The sequence below is a fragment of the Heptranchias perlo genome, chromosome 9 (assembly GCF_035084215.1).
Source record: "Heptranchias perlo isolate sHepPer1 chromosome 9, sHepPer1.hap1, whole genome shotgun sequence".
Taxonomy (NCBI): domain Eukaryota; kingdom Metazoa; phylum Chordata; class Chondrichthyes; order Hexanchiformes; family Hexanchidae; genus Heptranchias; species Heptranchias perlo.
The window spans coordinates 11,908,856-11,930,260 of record NC_090333.1 but is presented as its reverse complement, the minus strand read 5'-3'; the positions used below and the strand labels follow the sequence as shown (position 1 = coordinate 11,930,260).

At 43.1% G+C, this 21,405-nt stretch overlaps 1 protein-coding gene across 1 annotated transcript in view; it reads right to left on the bottom strand.

The window, feature by feature from the left end:
- vtg3 (vitellogenin 3, phosvitinless) overlaps positions 1-21,405 on the bottom strand; it is a 102,343-nt gene that overhangs the window by 5,714 nt on the left and 75,224 nt on the right. Inside the window, exons 23-31 of the mRNA XM_067989845.1 lie at positions 20,297-20,395; positions 18,251-18,463; positions 13,394-13,536; positions 13,161-13,299; positions 12,179-12,308; positions 3,234-3,411; positions 3,049-3,143; positions 1,674-1,768; positions 162-321 (exon numbers count right to left, since the gene is read on the bottom strand). Of these exons, the coding sequence (XP_067845946.1) occupies positions 162-321; positions 1,674-1,768; positions 3,049-3,143; positions 3,234-3,411; positions 12,179-12,308; positions 13,161-13,299; positions 13,394-13,536; positions 18,251-18,463; positions 20,297-20,395 (1,252 nt within the window). The remainder of the gene's footprint in view (positions 1-161; positions 322-1,673; positions 1,769-3,048; positions 3,144-3,233; positions 3,412-12,178; positions 12,309-13,160; positions 13,300-13,393; positions 13,537-18,250; positions 18,464-20,296; positions 20,396-21,405) is intronic.

Sequence of the window (21,405 nt, the reverse complement as noted above, 5' to 3'; positions counted from 1 at the left end):
TCCAGGCCCCTCATCCTGACGCCTCGGTCCAAATTATTCGAGAAGGGGCTGCTCGCATGTATTTGGGAAACTTAAGCCATGTTGGCATCTGGAAGATTACAGAATGCTAAAATCTTCATTAGCCATTCCTACTTAAAGGATACATAAATGGATTTCATTACTGTCTTTGCAGTTTTCCCCTGGCAGTAACCACGAGTTCGCAAATTTGAGAATCTCCTCGGTGTTGCGTCTGTTTGGTTGTTGATACTCGTTCCTCCCCTGGGAGGCACCTTGCCCGCACAAACCACACGTACTCCCGGCCATCCACGGTGTTACTGCAACCTGGATCAGGCAGGCAGAAGAAAAAGAGCAGCTTAATGAAATGGTAGTATAATCCTCCATTCATAACCGGTCAAGCTGTCACGTAGACACAAAAGGGGCGATTTTAACTCCCTCCGCCCAGCGGGAGTTAAGATCGAATGGTTCTACTTGCTGCTCCATTCCCACTCCGCAGCAGGTTTAACCTCGGCTGATCTTGTGGGCGGCTGAGGTGTCCGACCTGACTCAAACGGAAACCTCATTAACATCAGCCTATCGGGGTCCTGTGATGGAAGGAAGGAAAGAAAGCAAGAAAGAATGCAAGAAAGAAGAAAGAATGCAAGAAAGAATGCAAGAAAGAACTTGCAATTACATAACACCTTTCGCAACCTCAGGACGTCCCAAAGCACTTTTGAAGTGTGGTCACTGTTGTAATGTAGGAAATGTGGAAGCCAATTTGCGCACAGTAAGGTCCCACAAACAGTAATGTGATAATGACCAGTGATGTTGGTTGAGGGATAAATGTTGGCCAGGACACAGGGGGAACTCCCCTGCTCTTCCTTGAATAGTTCCATGGAATCTTTTACATCCACCTGAGAGGGCAGATGGGGCCTCGGTTTAATGCCGCATCCAAAATACAGCACCTCCGCCTGTGCAGCACTCCCTCAGTACTGTAGTGAAGTGTCAACCTGGATTATGTGCTGAAGTCTCTGGAGTGCAGTAATAAGACTCCTACGGCATTTTAACGGTGTACTGAGCCCACCGTGGGCCCCAACCCTGTTCAACGTGTCGGGGAAGAAGAGGGGCCCCTATAAGGTAAGCTCTAAACATACTTTGGTGAGACCAGGAAGAGCAGGAACGTCTGGGCCTCTACTGCCCCGGCCTCACTCCGCTCCTCTCTTTTCCCACCCGCGAGACCCTGCCGAACCCCTCCACGAGGTACCTGAGTGCCGGTGAGCAGTGGGAGAGGTCTGGGCCACCTGATCTTTGCTTGCCCTCAGCCGGCCAGCAGCCGAAGGGATGTAAATGAGACCTTATCCTCCTCACCTTTCTGCTTTTTAGTCTGGGCTCTTAATTCTTGAACCAATTTTACAAGATCGTCAGGGTTCTATATTATTCTGAATTGTACTTTTTGATTTCCTTGATCATCTAGAAGGTCGCCATCCTCAGTTTTAACTGCATCCGTTTTGGGTGGCCAGCTGGCCGGAGGGATGTAAATGAGACCTGGCCGTTACTATCTCCATGCTTCGTACATTGAAACCAATAAGGTTACAGTCCCTCACTCTGACCAGCACAAAAACGATCCCCCAAAAAAGCATGAACTAAAATATTTAAAAATTGCAAAAACAAGATAAGAAACATAAAATATTAAGCACCTTGATTGCTTTGCCATCAAAGTAGAGCTTTTCAAGGCCGACTTGAGGTGCTTTTATCATCAGCCCATTGTCACTTCTCTCAATGGTCAAGGATCCTGTAACAGTAAAAAGGTCACCGTTAAACAGAATCAGACTCAAGTCTGTCTGACCTAGAAGAACGTGTGAGGTTTTCAGAAGCTGCTACCAGATGGAGACAAAGAATTACAAGCTCTGAATTTGTAGGAGAGAGTTTGATTCAAAATAAGTTTGATGTTTTGCAGTGCAAAGTGGACACTGAATACCGTTACTGGAATTCACAACAAACGCATTTCAAAACCGAAAGCCAATTCTGATTTCGAATCTGTTCAGAAAAATACACGTTTAATTATTCAATGAATAATAGCACAGTGGCTAATTATCAAATTACCATGAGGTAAATTCTACCAGTTTGCACTCCCAGTGCAGAGCTTTGCGTGATGGGACTGCAGTCGGGGAACTTCAAGACACTGAGCTCTGTGACTGAATGACCCATAGCCATGAAGCCCAGCAGGGGGGAACTAAAATTGCCCCCATTTATCTTTGAAGCTATAAGAGGTCATATTCCACCTCACCTCTCACTCCCCCTATCTAAAGCCAGAGAATGGCTCTTGGGAATCCAGGTGCCCTGAAGTACCTTGGCCGAGTGGCCATTCCTCACATGTGGGCACAGAATGGGGACCTTCCTGATCTACAGGGATGAGCTACTCATTGCCTTAACCATCAGAGCAGCCCTCAGCCCACACTTTTAACCTAAATCCCACTTAAAGAGAGCCAATAATCATTGTAACTGCTTGTGGGGGAATGGTGTTAAAGGTGACTTTAGTCACAATCTTACTCTTCAGCCAGGGACTCACTGGGGCAGTTTTTCCTGTGATTGGGCCTTGGGTATATTGGATTGTCTGGGCACAGATGATGGAGGAAGACCTGGCTGGGTGGATCGCAGGCCCATAAGGAAGCACCTTACCCTGATTTCCACCCATTCATTTAAATGGACTGAAAATTGGGTGTCCTCTCTTATACAGCGAGCAATCCTTCCTGTCCGATTTCCCTCTATGCGCTGCACCCAGGCGATCCAACGAGAGGATTATGGCCTGCGGTCCTTTAGCTGAGAACCTCTCTGAACTTGCCCTTCAGCAGTTTATACATTTCTCCTCTTGTCCTGTATTCGTCTGCCATTGACATAGTGCTCAGTATTGACTGTTTCTATTCCACTTAATATATTTCTAAGCTTTACTTGTAACTCAGTTAGAGTTAGGGATCAACCTTACAACCCTTCTTTGCACCACTTCCAGGGCTTGTGTGAGAAGACGACTCTCAATATATGTATTCTTTATATTGAAGAAGTGAAGTTACGTACTTGGATCTGTAAATGGAAGGCTTGCCAATGACGTCTTGCTTCCGTTGATGAACAGTTGGAGGTTTCCTATCGTTGTAGAATTGATTTCTATTTCACTTTCCCCCCCCAAAAAAAAGACAGCACGTTACCAAAAGTGCGACCCTGTCGAATACTTCTCATGTGCTGAACATGTTGGTGTTTCTTACCTGAAAGGCAGACTCAGCTCCACAGACAGCGATTCTGCACTGTGTCTTATCAGTACTATGAACTTCAGTTCAGGTGTACAGTCTTGGACCAATACGTGGGCACAGTCTTCAGGCATTTGGTACTCAAAACTGTTCTCACTAAATGGGGTGAATTTGTTTTGCACAACTGTGCACTCAGCTGGAAAAAATATTTTATAATAGTTAGCACATATCTCCATAATTAACTACCGATTAATTAATGACCCGGTGTTAAGATGAGGCCCGAATATGGCTGCAGTGTGTACTGCCTGCAGGATGCACTGCACCAACTCACCAAGGTTACTTCTACAGCACCTCCCTCCCCTACGACCTCTACCATCGCGAAAGACAAGATCAACAATGTCATGGCACCACCATCACCGACAAGTTCCCCTTCGAGTCACACACCATCCTGACTTGAACATATATCATCGTTACTGGGTCAATATCCTGGAATTCCCTACCTAACGTCTCCAATGGGAGCACCTTCAGCACAAGGACTGCAGCTGTTCTAGGAGAAGGCCCACCATCAACTTCTCAGGGCAACTACTGATGAGCAGTAAATGTGGCCGTTCCAATGTCACCCACATCCCGAGGGCAAAATAAAACAAATCATCATCATGTGATGCCAAACATTTTTTTTGCCCATTTTCTCCACTCCCTCCTAAAATATTGACTCCTTGCTGAGGTAGAGTTTCACGAACACTTCTGGTACCTCATTCAATAGAAACATAGAAACATAGAAAATAGGAGCAAGAGTAGGTCATTCGGCCCTTCAGGCCTGCTTCGCCATTCAAAATGATCATGGCTGATCGTCTAACTCAGTACCCTGTTCCTGCTTTTCCCCCATATCCCTTGGTCCCTTTAGCATTAAGAAATATATCTATCTCCTTCTTGAATACATCTAATGATTTGGCCTCCACTGCCTTCTGTGGTAGAGAATTCCACAGGTTCACCACCCTCTGAGTGAAGAAATTTCTCCTCATCTCGGTTCTAAATGGCATACCCTGTATCCTGAGACTGTGACTCTTGGTTCTGTACTCCCTAGCCATTGGGAACATCCTCCCTGCATCTAGCTTGTCTAGTCCTGTTAGAATTTTATATGTTTCGATGAGATCACCTCTCATTCTTCTAAACTCAAGTGAATATAGGCCTAGTCGACCCAATCTCTCCTCATACGTCAGTCCTGCCATCCCAGGAATCAGTCTGGTAAAACTTTGTTGCACTCCCTCCATGGCAAGGACATCCTTCCTCAGATAAGGAGATCAAAACTGCACACAATATTCCAGATGTGGTCTCACCAAGGCCCTGGATAACTGCAGTAAGACATCCCTGCTCCTGTACTCAAATCCTCTTGCAACGAAGGCCAACGTACCATTCGCCTTCCTAACTGCTGGCAGTTCTTGTATAAGCCTCGTCAGTTTGTGTTGCCCAGCTATTGAATCGTAGGGGACAAGACAGCTGAGCCCAAATTTGTTCTCGCCCATCACCCACACACACACTTTCCAGCAGGGGTCGTGGGAGAGCAACCAGGAGCAGGAACCCTGGCCGAGGGGTACTGAGGCCAATTGTAACTGCCCCAATTACCACCTCAGCTGAGATCAGCTCGTTTTCAGCATAAAGACCAGCATAGACCAGTTGGGCCCAATGGCATGTTTCTGTGCTACACATTCTATGTAATTCTATGAAATGAGTAAAAAACATCGAATAATAATCATGGGAGATTTCAACTACCCCAAATAAACTAGCAAGAAGAGGTAGGGAAAGGAGAAAAGGGAATTGAGTTTTTACAGTGTGTACATGACTCGTTTCTTACCCAGTATGTGAGAAGCCCAAGAGTGGAATCACTCTTGGGCTTCTCACATACTGGGTAAGAAAGGAGAAATGAACCGGGCAGATAAAAGAAGTAAGCGTCGGGGAACATCAAGGCAATAGCGATCATAACATAATAAGGTTTAAAATAATGATTGAGAAAGACATAAGTAAGACAAAGACCAAAGTAATAGATTGGAAAAAAGATAATTTTGAGGGGATGAGAATAGAGCTAGGGAAGGTAAACTGGAAGCAAATTTTGACAGGTAAAGAGATAAAACAGCTGTGGGAAATAGTTAAAACGGTGATCAATAGAGTTCAGGAGAAATATATTCCTCTAAAAAACAAGAACAAAGTAGCCAATAATGAAATGCCATGGATAAATAAAGAGTCAAGGGTAAAATTCAAACAAAAAAAAGGCTACTCTTAAGTACATAGACAGTAAAGGAAAGGATGACATAAGGGAATAAGAAGAGGTTAAGAACACAAGAAATAGGAGCAGAAGTAGGCCATACAGCCCTTTCAGCCGGCTCTGCCATTCAATAAGATCATGGCTGATCTTCAACCTCAACTCCACTTTCCCGCTCGATCCCCATATCCCTTGATTCCTTTACAGTCCAAAAATCTATCGATCTCAGTCTTGCATACACTCAATGACGGAGAATCCATAGCCATCTGGGGTAGAGAATTCCAAAGATTTACAACCCTCTAACTGAAGAAATTCCTCCTCATCTTAGTCTTAAATGTCCGACCTCTTATCCTGAGACTGTGCCCCTAGTTCTAGACTCTCCAGCCAGGGGAAACATCCTCTCAGCACCTACTCTGTCAAGTCCTCTTAGAATCTTATATGTTTCAATGAGATCATCTCTCATTCTTCTAAAGTACAGAGAGTATAGGCCCAATCTATTCAATCTCTCCTCATAAGACAACCCTCTTATCCCAGGAATCAATCTAGTGAACCTTCGTTGCACCACCTCTAAGACAAGTATATCCTTCCATAGGTAAGGAGACCAAAACTGCACACGGTACTCTGGGTGTAGTCTCACCAAAGCCCTGTACAATTGCAGCAAGACTACCTTACTCTAACTGCTTTGCAGTAAAGGCCAACATACCATTTTCCTTCCTAATTGCTTGCTGTAACTGCATATTATCTTTCTCTGTTTCATGTACAAGGACATCTAAATCCTTCTGGACACCAACATTTAATAGTTTCTCATCATTTAAAAAATACTGTTTTTCTATTCATCCTACCAAAGTGAATAACCTCACATTTTCCCACTTTATACTCCATCTGCCACCTTTTTGCCCTCTCATTCAACCTGTCAATATCTCTTTGCAGATTCTTTGCATCCTCCTCACAGCTTACTTTCCCACTTAGCTTTGTATCGTCAGCAAACTTGGATACGTTACACTTGGTCCCTTCATCTAAGTCATTGATATAGCTGAGGCCTAAGCACCGATCCTTGAGGCACCCCACTAGTTACAGCCTGCCATCCCGAAAATGACCCATTTATCCCCATTCTCTGTTTTCTGTCTGTTAACCAATCCTCTATCCATGCTAATATATTACCCCCAACCCCATGAGCCCTTATCTTGCATAACAACTTTCTATGTGGCACCTTATCGAATGCCTTTTGAAAAACCAAATATACTACATCCACTGGTTCCCCTTTATCCACCCTGCTAGTTACATCCTCAAAAAACTCTAATAGATTTGTCAAATACGATTTCCCTTTCATAAAACCACACTGACTGCTTAAACATGTTATGATTTTCTAAGTGCCCTGTACAACTTCCATAATAATGGATTTCAGCATTTTCCCGACGACTAATGTCAGGTTAACTGGTCTGTAGTTCCCTGTTTTCTTTCTCCCTCTTTTCTTGAATAGCAGTGTTACATTTGCTACCTTCCAATCCATTGGGACTGCTCTAGAATCTTGGGAATTTTGGAAGATCACAACCAATGTATCCACTATCTCTGCAGCCACCTCTTTTAGAACCCTAGGATATAGACCATTAGGTCCAGGGGATTTGTTGGCTTTTAATGCCATTAATTTCTTTAGTATGTTTTCTTTACTAGTATTAATTACTTTAAGTTCCTCACTCTCGCTGGACCCTTGGTCCCCCACTATTACTGGTATGTTTTTTGTGTCTTCTACTGTGAAGACAGATACAAAATATTTGTTTAATGTCTCTGCCATTTCCGTACTCCCCATTATAATTTCTCCTGTCTCAGCCTCGAAGGGACCCATGTTGACTTTTGCTACTCTCTTCCTTTTTTATATACTTGTAAAAGCTCATGCAATCTGTTTTTATATTTCTTGCAAGTTTACTTTCATATTCTATTTTCTCCATATTTATCAATTTTTTGGTCATCCTTTGCGGTTTCTAAAACTCTCCCAATCCTTAGACTTACTATTCTTGGCAACATTATAAGCCTCTTCTTTCAATCTAACACTTTCTTTAACTTCTTTAGTCAGCCACGGATGGATTACTTTTCCCATGGAATTTTTATTTCTCAATGGAATGTATGTTCATTGACAATTTTGAAATATTTCTTTAAATGTTTGCCATTGCTTATCTATCGTCATACCTTTTAATCTAATTTCCCAATCTACCTTAGCCAACTTGCTCCTCATACCTATGTAATTGGCTTTATTTAAGTTTAAGACTCTAATTTTGGACTTAAGTATGTCACTTTCAAACTCAATGTGAAATTCTATCATATTATGATCACTCTTCCCCAGAGATTACTAATTAACCCTGCCTCATTACTCAAGACAAGATCTAAAATAGCCTGTTCCCTGGTTGGTTCCATGATGTATTGTTCTTGGAAAGTATCTCGAATGCATTCAAGAACTCATCCTTCCAGCTACCTTTGTCAATTTGGTTCGGAAGAATGTAAAAAAAAAGCAATTAGGAAAGCAAAGAGGAAATTAAATTATCAAGGAATATAAAAAGAAATAGTAAAGTATTCTACAGACAAATAAATAAGAAAAGAAAAATCAGGATAGGGATAGGGCCACTGAGGGATGCACAAGATAAACTCATAGTTAATGACAGCGAAATGGCAGAAATATTGAATAGTTTCTTTGCCTCAATATTTACCAGGGAGACTAACAAGGTGGGCATGACATTAGAAGAGGAGATCAAAAAAGGTATGAAGACATTTAAGATAGAAAGGGGGGAGATAATTGATAAACTAATCTAATGGGTAACTACTCAGACTGCCAAAATGTGGGAAGTGGTGTTCCATAGGGATCGGCGCTGGGACCACTGTTGTTCACCATTTACATTAATGATTTGGACTCGGGAATCGGAAGTACAATTTCAAAATTTGTGAACAACGCTAAATTGGAGGGTGTAGTTAATAAAGGAAGAATGTGACAAAATTGATAAACTAATCAAACTTAGGGAGGATAAAACTCTGGTCCAGATGGATTGCACCTGCCCATATTAAAAGAAGTTAGGGAAGAGATAGCAAAGGCACTATTACATACATATAAAAATTCATTAGAAAAGGGAATAGTGCCAGAGGACTGGCGGACAGCTAATGTTATTTCTACATTTAAAAAGGGAGATAGAACAAGTCCAGGGAACTATAGACCAGTTACCTTAACGTTGGTGGTAGGAAGGATAATGGTATTTTTATTCGACGATATAACAAAATAACATATAGAAAATAAAAATATAATAAAGAGTAATCAGCATGGATTTAAGAAGGGAAAGTCATGCTTGACCAACCTTATTGAATTCTTTGAAGAAATAACAGAAAGAGTAGACAAGGGCAATGTCGTAGATGTAATATATTTGGGTTTTCAAAAGGCCTTTGATAAGGTACAACGTTGAAGAACCATGACCCACCTTTGGAATTCTCTATCCCAGAGGGCTGTGGATGCTGAGTCATTGAACATATTCAAGGCTGAGATTGATAGATTTTTGGACTCTAGGGGAATCAAAAGACATGGGGATCGGGTGGGAAAATGGAGTTGAGGTCGAAGATCAGCCACGATCTTATTGAATGGCAGAGCAGGCTCGAGGGGCCGTATGGCCTACTCCTGCTTCTATTTCTTATGTTCTTATGACTGAGGTCAGAGCATGTGGAGTCAGGGGATAGGTAGCAGAATGGATAATAAGCTGACTACAAAATAGAAAACAGAGAGTAGAGGTTAAGGGTACTCAAACTGTCAAAAGATGGGAAGTGGTGTTCCATAGGGATCGGCTCTGGGACCACTGTTGTTCACCATTTACATTAATGATTTGGATTCGGGAATCGGAAGTACAATTTCAAAATTTGTGAACAACGCTAAATTGGGGGATATAGTTAATACAAAGGAAGAATGTGACAAAATACAAAAAGACATTGTTAAACTTGCAGAATGGTTGTATAATTGGCAAATGAATTTCAATATTTTTTTTATTCGTTCATGGGATCTGGGTGTCGCTGGCAAGACCAGCATTTATTGCCCATCCCTAATTGCCCTTGAGAAGGTGGTGGTGACAACTGAGTGGCTTGCTAGGCCATTTCAGAGAGCGATTAAGAATCAACCACATTGCTGTGGGTCTGGAGTCACATATAGGCCAGACTGGGTAAGGACAGCAGTTTTCCTTCCCGAAAGGGCATTAGTGAATCAGATGGGTTTTTACGACAATCCGGTAGTTTCATGGCCACCATTACTGATACTAGTTTTTTTAATTCCAGATTTTTAAAATTTAATTAATTGAATTTAGATTCTCCAGCTGCTATGGCAGGATTATTAGTCTAGGCCTCTGGATTACTAGTCCAGTAACATAACCACAATGCTACCGTACCCAAATGTAGATAAGTGTGAGGTGGTGCATTTTGGTAGGAAGAATAAGGATATTGCTTGGATAATAAGAGTCTAAATGGGGTAGAGAGCAACGGAATCAAGGGGTACAGATACACAAATCACTAAATGTAGCGACGCAGGTTAATAAGGCGGTAAAAAAGGCAAACCAAGCACTGGGGTTCATTTCTGGAAGGACAGAATTGAAAAGCAGAGAAGTTATGTTAAACTTGTATAGAACCTTGGTTAGACTACACTTGGAGTACTGGGCACAGTTCTGGTCTCCATATTATAAAAAGGATATAGAGGCATTGGAGAAGGTGCAAAAATGATTCATAAGGATGATACCAGAACTGAGATGATATACTTATCAGGAAAGACAAAACAGGCTGGGGCTCTTTTCTCTCGAAAAGAGAAAGCTGAGGGGTGACCTAATAGAGGGGTTTAAGATAATGAAAGGGTTTGTTAGATGTAAAGAAAACGTTTCCGCTTGTGGGGGAGTCCAAAACTAAAAGTCATCAATTTGGATAGTCACTAATGAATCCAATAGTGAGTTCAGGAAAAACTTCTTTACTCAGAGAGTGGTAAGAATGTGAAACGCGCTACCACAAGGAGTAGTTGAGGGGTCTAGCGCAGATACATTTAAGGGGAGGCTTGATAAGCACATGAAGGAAAAAGGAATAGAAGGATATGCTGATACGGTTAGATGAAGAAAGGAAGGAGGAGGAGTATAAATGCCAGCATAGACCAGTTAGGCTGAATGGCCTGTTCTTGTGCTGTAGACTCAATATAACTCAATGTAACCTGGAAATAATATTTAGATGTGTCTGAAGTTCAAACTCAACTTTTCATAACCATTATCGCTGAATCAGATTGACGGTCATATATTACACAGGCAGATCAGTGGGACCGCCTTACTATTGAGTATGATTGGCTATTGGTAGATAAAAGTGGGGGGGGGGGAAGTTCCTTAAGAGTTCTAGTGGTCGCCCGCCGTAACTCCCCCGGGAGATTGTCGGAACCACCCTGGAAAATGGCAGAGCCCCAGTTGTGCCATGTCTCAGGCGTTTACAGGACTCTCCGATTTACCTTGTGAGGGAATGGGACCTCCAGCCACCACTTACAAGGCAAATATCGTCAGGGAGACGTAGCCGAGGGGTGGGGACTCACTGCACCGGAGTTCCTGCCACAGTGAATCGGTCGGGACCCGGCATATCATTGGAGGCCGGTACACCCGGTGAGATGAGGTGAGGCCCTTCGGCCTCCGAATGTGGGCCCCACTGGCTGGAAGTGCCCTGAACCATTGAAAGAAAGTAGGTACATTTTGTTTTAAATTTTTTACAGATAGTCTCCCTTACACAGGAGGTGAGGGAAACATGACTAAGGTGGAGGGAGGGCATAGCATCCCTCCTCCCAGTGGCGGGCGGACACTGAAGTTTCTGGTCGCGCGGGACAGCCGGGCGTCAAAGAGGTGTCCGTACTGGTACTTGTACCCCAGCAAATTCCGGTGGGGTCAGTGCCGGAGGACACGGTCTCGGCATAATGACTCCGAGGGAATTCGGCCCCAAGGCCGAACACCTTCGAACATCAAAGCCAAAATTAGTTAATAACAACACCGCAGTACGCTATCACGTAATAGCAGCTCCTATAACAGATGCTGTTCAGTGTTAGTTTAAAATGTGCGTGAAATATGAGATAGAATCATAGAGCACAGAAGGAGGCCATTTGGCCCAACGTGCCCGTGCGGGCTCTTTGAAAGAGTTATCCAATTAGTCCCACTCACTCTGCTCTTTCCTCATAAAAAGCAAAAATTTGCATGGCGAAGTAGAATTCCCTTTTGGAAGTTACTATTGAATCTGCTTCCACCACCCTTTCAGGCAGTGCATTCCAACTCACTGCACAAAAAATGACTCCTCCTCCCCCTCAGGTCCTTTTGCCAATTATCTTAAAGCTGTGCGCTCTGGTTATCGACCCTTCTGCCAGTGGAAGCAGTTTCTCCTTATCCACTCTATCAAAACCCCTCATAGTTTTGAACACCTCTATTAAATCTCCCCTTAAGCTTCTCAGCCCTAAGGAGAACAATCCCAGCTTCTCCAGTCTCTCCACATAACTGAAGTCCCTCATCCCTGATACCGTTCCAGTAAATCTCCTCTGCACCCTCTCTAAGGTCTTGACATCCTTCCTAAAGTGCGGTGCCCAGAATTGGACACAATATTCCAGCTGAGAGATCCATGATGTACCTCATTTCGGCACACTCAGAGATCTAATAATGTTGCACATAAAAGCAGAGTAAACAAATTAATGTACCTGTGGATGTTACTGAAATCATGGCAGGTAAATCAGTAAGGACGTGTAATCCTCTTTGTTGCACTGAGGGGGAGCTTACATCAAAAGGTAATGGTGCTGGGATGAGAAGGGCTCGGCGACTGAATATATGCTACATGGAAAAGAAACAGCGTCAGGAAAGATTCGATTTAAAGCTCCGAGGATGAAGACCTCTTCTGTTCAATGATGCATTGAAATCCTAAATCCGTTCTTATGAGTGGATTTACGATTTCTCGAAAGCAATTGCACGGAGGAAACCTTCCTACTGAAAACGTTGATGCAGACCTGCCTTGCTCAGTCAGCTTATCCGGTAGAAAGACTTGCATTTTATATAGGGTCTTTCACAACCTCAGGACGTCCCAAACCGCTTTACAGCCAAGGAAGTACTTTTGAAATGTAGTCACTATTGTAATGTAAGAAACGTGGCAACCTATTTGCACACAGCAAGATTCCACAAACAGAAAGGTGATAATGACCAGATAATCTATTTTAGTGATATTGGTTGAGGGATAAATATTAGCCTGAACACCAAGGAGAACTCCCCTGTTCTTCCTTGAAATAGTGCCACAGGACCTGAGAGCACAGACGGGGCGCGGTTTAATGTCTCATCTGAAAGACAGCCACTCCAACAGTGCAGCACTCCTTCAGTATTGCACGTGTGTGTCAGCCTAGATTTAGTGCTCAAGTCTCTGGAGTGGGACGTGAACCTACGACCTTCTGACTCAAGAGGTGAGAGTGCTACCAACCGAGCCAAGGCTGATAGGCAGGATTGGGCTCAGCTCTGCTCTGCGGCCCCCTCATAGTCGAATGCTAACAAGAAGGCTATCACGTCATGAATGGCTGCTTGGCAGAGGTACTGGATGGTGTCCAGCACCTGTGGAACCAAACCCTAACAAGGACTAAGTGCCTCCAGGAGATGAAGGGAGAAAATTTGGGGAGGAAATGTTAGTGAAATGAGAAATACCCATGGAGTTTTAACCACAACGTCGAGCGTTCGTTGAGATGTTGCAGCTGCAATCACCCAAAGCTGATGAGAAGGACTTTTCTGATGCCTTTCAGAGAATTCTAACATGAAGGCAAAGCTTGCTAGCTCGTCAGCCATCCTGTAACAAAAGTAATGGGAGTTAATTTTCCACACGTTGCTCTGAATGCACAATAATACAGTGAAAGATGTTAGTTCATTAGAAGGGTTCCTACATTTCTACAGTTTCTTTTAGGGATTGAGGTATCTTGTCCCACTGTGCTTTGATCAGTAAGGCAGGATGATGCTCAAAATGACCAGTAGTTGCTTTTGCTGCAATCTTGTAGTCTCGGCAATCTTTGCCCCATTTCAATACTGCCTGAAATTTTATACATGGGAAGAAAAATGTTATTTCCATTCTTAGGACATGGCAAAATTATCAACAGAAGGTCTTTTCTTTATGTAGCACCCCAACACATCTCTCAGAAATATCTCATTTGTATTTCTTGTGCACTAAACATTACTTTGAAGTACAGTGGCTTAGTACACAGCAGATCCAAGATCCAACGAACATTCATTAGATGAATGTGCAGTTGATCTGTCCTCGATGGTATTGATTCAGGGAAGAATGTTAGAAGGAGAACTCCCAACTCTTCTTCAAATAGTGCCGTGGGATCTTTAATGCCAATCTGAAGAGGCTGATGTGGCCCTCAGCTCAAAACCTCATCTGAAGACTAGCACCTGTAACAGTGCAGCACTCCCTCTGTACCCTACTGGAGTGTCAGTTTAGACAATGTACTCAGGTCCTGCAGTGGGGGCTTAAACCCATAGCCCTTTGGTGTAGAAGCAGGCATACCACCAACTGAGCCATTCTGACAATTCCAAGCTAATTCTTCTGGTGAAGATGAATTTTGTTGTTGTTTTCAAGAAGCCTGAAAGAAGTCATTACTGCTTTGTTCTGTCTGTATAATCATTGCCTATAGCAGGTTCACCTAGTCTGTATAATAAGATTGTACAATAATAAGCCTTAAGACCATCCTCTGAACTATGAACTCTTTCTAATGCATCTATATCCCTTATTGAGGTGCAGTGTTGATTATCCTACCTCAAAGAAAGGATATCGATGGATGAGGAACGATTCGGAGGACAGCAATATCCTAACCGTAGGGGACTAAGTTATGAAGATAGACTCAAATGTCAATTTATTTCCCTGGAGCAAGGGGAGACATGGTCATGAAATCAGAAATGATGGAAAGGAGTCTATTTGGCTGATCGTGTCTGTGCTCTTCAACTGGAACTATACTGTGGACAGTTCTGGTCTCCATATTACAAAAAGGATATAGAGGCACTGGAGAAGGTGCAAAAAGATTTATAAGGTTGCTACCAGAACTGAAAGGTTATACCTATCAGGAAAGATTTAACAGGCTGGGACTCTTTTCTCTAGAAAAGAGAAAGCTGAGGGCTGACCTAATAGAGGTCTTTAAAATTATGAAAGGGCTTGATAGGATAGAGGTAGAGAAGATGTTTGCACTTGTGGGGGAGCTCAAAACTAGGGGTCATAAATATAAGAGAGTCACTAATAAATCCAATAAGCAATTCAGGAGAAACTTCTTTACTCAGAGTGTGGTGAGATTGTGGAACTTGCTACCACGTGGACTGGTTGAGGTGATTAGCATAGATGCATTTAAGGGGAAGCTAGTTAAGTACATGAGGGAGAAAGGAATAGAAGGATATGCTGATAGGGTTAGATGAAGTCGGATGGGAGGAGGCTTGTGTGGAGCATAAACACCGGCGTGGACCTGTTGTGCCGAATGGCTTGTTACTGCGTTGTAAATTCTATGTAATCCTGCCCTTTTCCTGTATCCTTTTATAATCCTCCTTTTCAAATACAAGTCTTTAAAATAATGAAAGATATAGATAGGGTTGAAATGGACAAGTATTTAACTTGGATACTGAGTGCAGGACTGAGTACGAAACTCAAAAGCATTGAGCAAGGATTGAGATTAGATTTTTTTCCCGATGGGATAGAGAAACAGATTCCAAGAGAAGGAAGTTCTCAGTAGTGCTGTTAAAATCTAACCCTCAATTGTCATCTTCATCAGGAATTAATCCAGTTCCTTTTTACATGTACCAACTGACCCTGGATCAGCCAGCCCCTACCCCCCTCCCTCTGACAGGCTGTTCCACATCCACTATCCTGTGGGAAAATAAGTTTTTTTTCCTAATCCATGAAGCAGCTCAGGAAAAAAAAAAGAGGAATTATGAACCATAGAGGTAGGCCCAATCCACAGTGAGTGCTGCAAACATGCATATGTTGTCTATGTTTTTGATTACATTGCAAAGCTATTGGTGTTTGGTTCTCATGGAAAAAACGGACAGAAATTTTAATCGATTCTCAAGATGTGGGCATCACTGGCAAGGCCAGAATTTATTACCCAGCCCTAGTTGCCCTGTACAACTGAGAATGGCTTGTTAGGCCACTTCAGAGGGGATTAAAGAGTCAACCACGTTGGTGTGGAACTGGATTCACTGAGATCACACAGCAGGTTTCCTTCCCATTAACGAACCACTTGGGTTTTTACGACAATCCAAAAGCTTTATGGTCACTTTTTTACTGACGCCAGCTTTTTATTTCCAGATTTTTTAAAAACTAAATTCAAATTCTCATGGTGGGATTGGTACTCACATTTTACTGGATTACCAGTCTAGTAGCATAACCACTACACTACAGTATTCAGTGAGCAAAGAAGGTAATGCCCAAAACACAAGGAAAACGCTAATGAAAGAGGAACTGTATTTATTCGGGTAACTTTGTGAGGCTCTGCTCGGGGTGTGGAGCCTGGCTAGATATGAGTGTGGGCCAGAGATATGACAACACTATTACTGTCCCAATTGTCTGACCCATGCTCACTGCTACTGTGCCAGCAGCAGGGCTATGGGGAAATTACCTCTATTTGGCCCTGGATTTCGGGAATAGCAGCCCCTTTGTATCTACAATATGATGCTCCAAGCACTGATAAAGGAACAGGAGTAGGCCATTCGGTCCCTCGGGTCTGCCTCGCCATTCAATTAAATCATGGCTGATCCGCACCTCAACTCCGTTTACCCGCCTTGGCTCCATATCCATTGATATCCTTACCTAAGTAAAAATCTAGCGATCTCAGTCTTGAAAGCTCCAATTGTCCCAACATCCACAGCCTTTTGGGGAAGCGAGTTCTAGATTTCTACTAACCTTTGCGTGAAAAAGTGCTTCCTGATTTCACTCCTGACCGGTCTTGGTCTAATTTTAAGATTATGTCTCCTCGTTCTTGACCCAAGACCAGAGGAAATAATCTCTCCATATCTACCCTATCGCATCCTTTTAACATTTCAAACACTTAACATTTTAAACACTAAAAATCCAGCAGACCTTAGTAAAGAAAAAGTACTGGAGAAATTAATGGGACTAAAAGCCCACAAATCCCCTGGACCTAATGGCTACATCCTAGCCTTCTAAAAGAGGTGGCTGCAGAGATAGTGGATGCATTGGCTGTAATCTTCCAAAATTCCTTAGATTCTAGAATGGTCCCAGTGGATTGGAAGGTAGCAAATGGAGCACTGCTATTCAAGAAAAGGGGGGAGAGAGAAAACAGGGAACTACGGGCCAGTTAATCTGACATTGGGAAAATGCTGGAATCTATTATTAAAGACATGGTAATGAGGCAATCATAATATGATTAGGCAGAGTCAACATGGTTTTATGAAAGGGAAATCATGTTTGACAAACCTATTACAGATTTTTGAGGATGTAACTAGTAGGGTAGATAAAGGGGAGTCAGTGGAAGTAGTATATTTGGATTTTCAAAAGGCATTCGATAAGGTGCCACACAAAAGGTTGTTACATAAGATGAGGGCTCATGGGGTTGGGGATAATATATTAACATGGATAGAGGATTGGCTAATGGATAGAAAACAGAGAGTAGGAATAAACGGGTCATTTTCAGGTTGGCAGGCTGTAACTAGTGGAGTGCCACAAGGATCCGTGCTTGGGCCTCAGCTATTTATAATCTATATTAATGACTCAGATGAAGGGACCGAGTATAATGTATCCAAATTTGCTGACGATACAAACCTAGGTGGGAAAGTAAGCTGTGAGGAGGATGCAAAGAGTCTGAAAAGGGATATAGACAGATTAAGTGAGTGGGCAAGAAGGTAGCAAGTGGAGTATAATATGGGAGGTTATTCACTTTGATAGGAAGAATAGTAAAACAGAATTTTTTTAAATGGTGAGAAACTATTAAATGTTGGTGTTCAGAGGGATTTGGGTGTCCTTGTTCACAAAACACAGAAAGTTAACATGCAGGTGCAGCAAGCAATTAGGAAGGCAAATGGTATGTTGGCCTTTATTGCAAGGGGCTTGGAGTACAAGAGTAAGGAAGTCTTGCTACTATTGTACAAGGCTTTGGTGAGACCACACTTGGAGTACAGTGTACAGTTTTGGTCTCCTTACCTATGAAAGGATATACTTGCCTGAGAGCCGGTGCAATGAAGCTTCACTAGATTGATTCCTGGGATGAGAGGGTTGTCCTATGAGGAGAGATTGAGTAGAATGGGCCTATACTCTCTGGAGTTTAGAAAAATGAGAGGTGATCTCATTGAAACATATAAGATACTGAGAGGGCTTGACAGGTTAGATGTTGTGAGGCTGTCTCCTCTGGCTGAAGACTCTAGAACTATGGGGAACCATTTAAGACTGAGAAGAGGAGAAATTGAGGGTTGTAAATCTTTGGAAATCTTTGCCCCAGAGGGCTGTGGATGCTCAGCCGTTGAATATATTCAAGGCTGAGATCGATAGAGTTTTGGACTCTAAGGGAATCAAGGGATATGGGGTTGTTCAGGAAAGTGGAGTTGAGGTCGAAGGTCAACCATGATCTTATTGAATGGTGGCGCAGGCTCGAGGGGCCGTATGGCCTACTCCTGCTCCTATTTCTTATGTTTTTATGTTCTTAAGGAATAAAAATGGATTGTGACTTATTTAGTCACCATTATCTAGGTGCTATGTTGAAATGTAACAGACTTTGATGAGCCTATGTGTTAATACAGTTGTACATTACCACTGCTCTGTGTGCATTGGGCATCTCAGCGTCAACACAAGCTCTCCAGCTGCCTCCTTCTTCAAGTTCATCTACAAACAGTTGCACTGCTCGCTGCTCCATTGAGTTATCCATGTACACGTTTGCCTGGTAGCCTTTCCCTTTGCCATCAGTTGTTATGGCTTGGGTTAGCAATGAGAATATTGGTGGCACTGAGTCTCCAAGGAACAAGGACTGGAGGTAGAAAAATGAAATCAAGAACATACGCGATGTTATTCAGAAATATTAATGTTGAATGGAGTTGATTTATGCTATTGTTCTTTGAGACTTAATCAACAACAACAACAACTTGCAGTTATAAAGCATCTTTAACATTGTAAAAATGTCCCAAGGTGCTTCACATAGAGACTAGGACAGGCGACCAAAAGCTTGGTCAAAGAGGTAGGTTTTAAGGAGTGATTTAAAAGGAAGAAGGAGAGGTTTAGGGAGGCAATTCCAGAGCCTAGGGCCTAGGCAGCTGCTGGCAGGGCCGCCAATGGTGGAGCGATAAAAATTGGGGATGCAGAAGAGGCCAGGATTGGAGGAGTGCAGAGAACTCAGAGAGTTGTAGGGCTGGAGGAGATTACAGAGATAGGGAGAGGCGAGGCCCTCAGGCAGGGCTTGTGCCGGGATTTAGGTGTGGAAACAGGCACTGGGGCCTTAAATTGGCTCGTGGTGTTGGGGGAGAGGGAGGGAGGAAAGCACCTCTCCCTGGATTCTCCTACACTCCTCTTCGATATTTGGGCTGGCCCTAGGACCACCGCAGATCGTCTAGCTCAAACCCTTATACTCAGTTTCTTCGGGCGCCGCTCTGCTGAGGTGCCTGACGTTCGACCAATGAGGCAAATGAGGCAGGAAGCTGGGAACATCTGCCCCGCCACATTACCATCGAACACCGGGCCAGCCTCTAGCCCAGATGCAGGACCGGCAACATAACTTTGGCAAACCGCAGGAAATCCCAGGAGAGTGTAGCTGGTTTGGAGATGGATGTAACAGGTCTTCACCCCTCTTTCCAGTTTGCTGCGACCTGGGAACTGAATGTTTTCCAGGTGCTGCAATGAGGAAAATCGCCTCAGAAAATGGTGACATGGGGGTAATTTTTGGGGTTAAGATTTTCTAAGATCCAGTGTAAGGAGGAAATCTCTCCCTTAAATATTGGTACAGTCCCCACCATTTATAGCAGGTGCGTTGGCACGAATGCGGTTTGCCCGCTATATGCGATGGCCGGTATAACGGGGTAGCGCTATGACAGTGCTCCACTATATACTGTAGAACACTATTGAAGATATTAGTCATGTTTGCTACTGCAGTTGTTGCTTAGTACAAACTGTAACCCCACACCACTTATAGGGGATTAGAAGGGCTCAAGTATACAAGAGATAATTGAACTTTAAAGAGGTGCTATTTACTTCTGATTGTTCGTGCTTCAATGTACCTTAATGGGGTGCTATTTACTTATACAAAAGCAAAATACTGCGGATGCTGGAAATCTGAAATAAAAGCAGAAAATGCTGGAAATACTCAGCAGGTCAGGCAGCATCTGTGGAGAGAGAAACAGTTAAAGGTCATCGACCTGAAACATTAACTCTGTTTCTCTCTCCACAGATGCTGCCTGAACTGCTGAATGTTTGCAACATTTTCTGTTCTTACTTGCTATTTACTAATATTAGAATAGCATAGACACATTTAAGGGGAAGCTGGGTAAGTAAATGAAGGAGAAAGGAATAGAAGGATATGTTGATAGGGTGAGATGAAGTAAGGTGGGAGGAGACTTGTGTGGAGCATAAATGCCAGCATAGACAAGTTGGGCCGAATGGCCTGTTTCTGTGCTGTAGACTCGATGTAACTCGATGTTCCACACACCTGAATTTTTTTCTCTCCTCCTTAACCCAGAGGCATTGAGGACAGCTGCCAACTGCCTGAGATCACTTGACTCAGCACAGACCAGAGATATGTACACCTCATTGAATGCTGCAATTCCCCATAAGTCATTGGCTGAGCCTTTACCAAATCTTTTTAAGCATTTACCTGCTGCGATGAAGATGAAGATGAGCTGGAGAAACTCATTCTGGACTCCGAACTGGATTCAGATGATGACTCGAAGCTTAATCGCCCTTTGTTTTGTGACTGAAATCAAAGATCATCCGAATTAACAAAATGTGGGGACTTTACAAAATAACTTGCACATATATAAAAAATCAAAAGCAAAGTACTGCGGATGCTGGGAATCTGAAATAAAAACAGAAAATGCTGGAGAAGCTCAGCAGGTCAGGCAGCATCTGTGGAGAGAGAAACAGAGTTAACGTTTCAGGTCGAAGACCTTTCGTCAGAACTGGAAGATGTGAAAAGAGTTAAAGTTTTTGAGCAAATACAGAGCCAGGGAAAGGGGAGGGAGGGAGGGGAGGGGAGGAAAGAACAAAAGGAAAGGTCTCTGATAAGGTGGAGGGCATGAGTGATTAAATGACAAAAGGGATGATGGTGCAAGGCAAGGAGGGTGGTAATGGGACAGGTTAAGAAACAAAAGATTGATCAGGAGTAGCTGTAAATGGCAGCAGCAGAACCATTACCAGCACTAGCTGACCGAAAAAATGGGAGCAGTGGTTATGATCTGAAGTTATTGAAATCAATTTTGAGTCCGGAAGGTTGTAAAGTGCCTAAACAAAAGATGAGGTGCTGTTCCTCGAGCTTACCCTGAGCTTCATTGGAACAGTGTAAGAGGCCAAGGACAGAGAGGTCAGAGTGGGAGTGGGAAGGGGAATTGCATATATAAGCACCTTTCATGTTCTGAGGTTATCCCAAAGCATTTCACAGCCAATGAATTATGGATTTAGAAGTGTAGTCACTGTTGTCGTGTAGGCAAATGCAATGGTCAATTTGTGCACAGAAAGGTCCCACAAACAGGAAATGAGATAAACGATGAGCTAATCTATTTTGGTGGTGCTGGTTGAAGGATAAATATTGGTTAGGATGCTGGTAGAACTTTCTGCTTCAAATAGTGGCATGGGATCTTTTACATTCACCTGAACAAGTATTCCTCTATGGTTTAACATCTCATCCGAAAGATGGCACCTCTGACAATGCGGTACTCCCTCAGTACTGCGCTGAAGTGTCAGCCTAGATTACTGCCGGAAAATGAC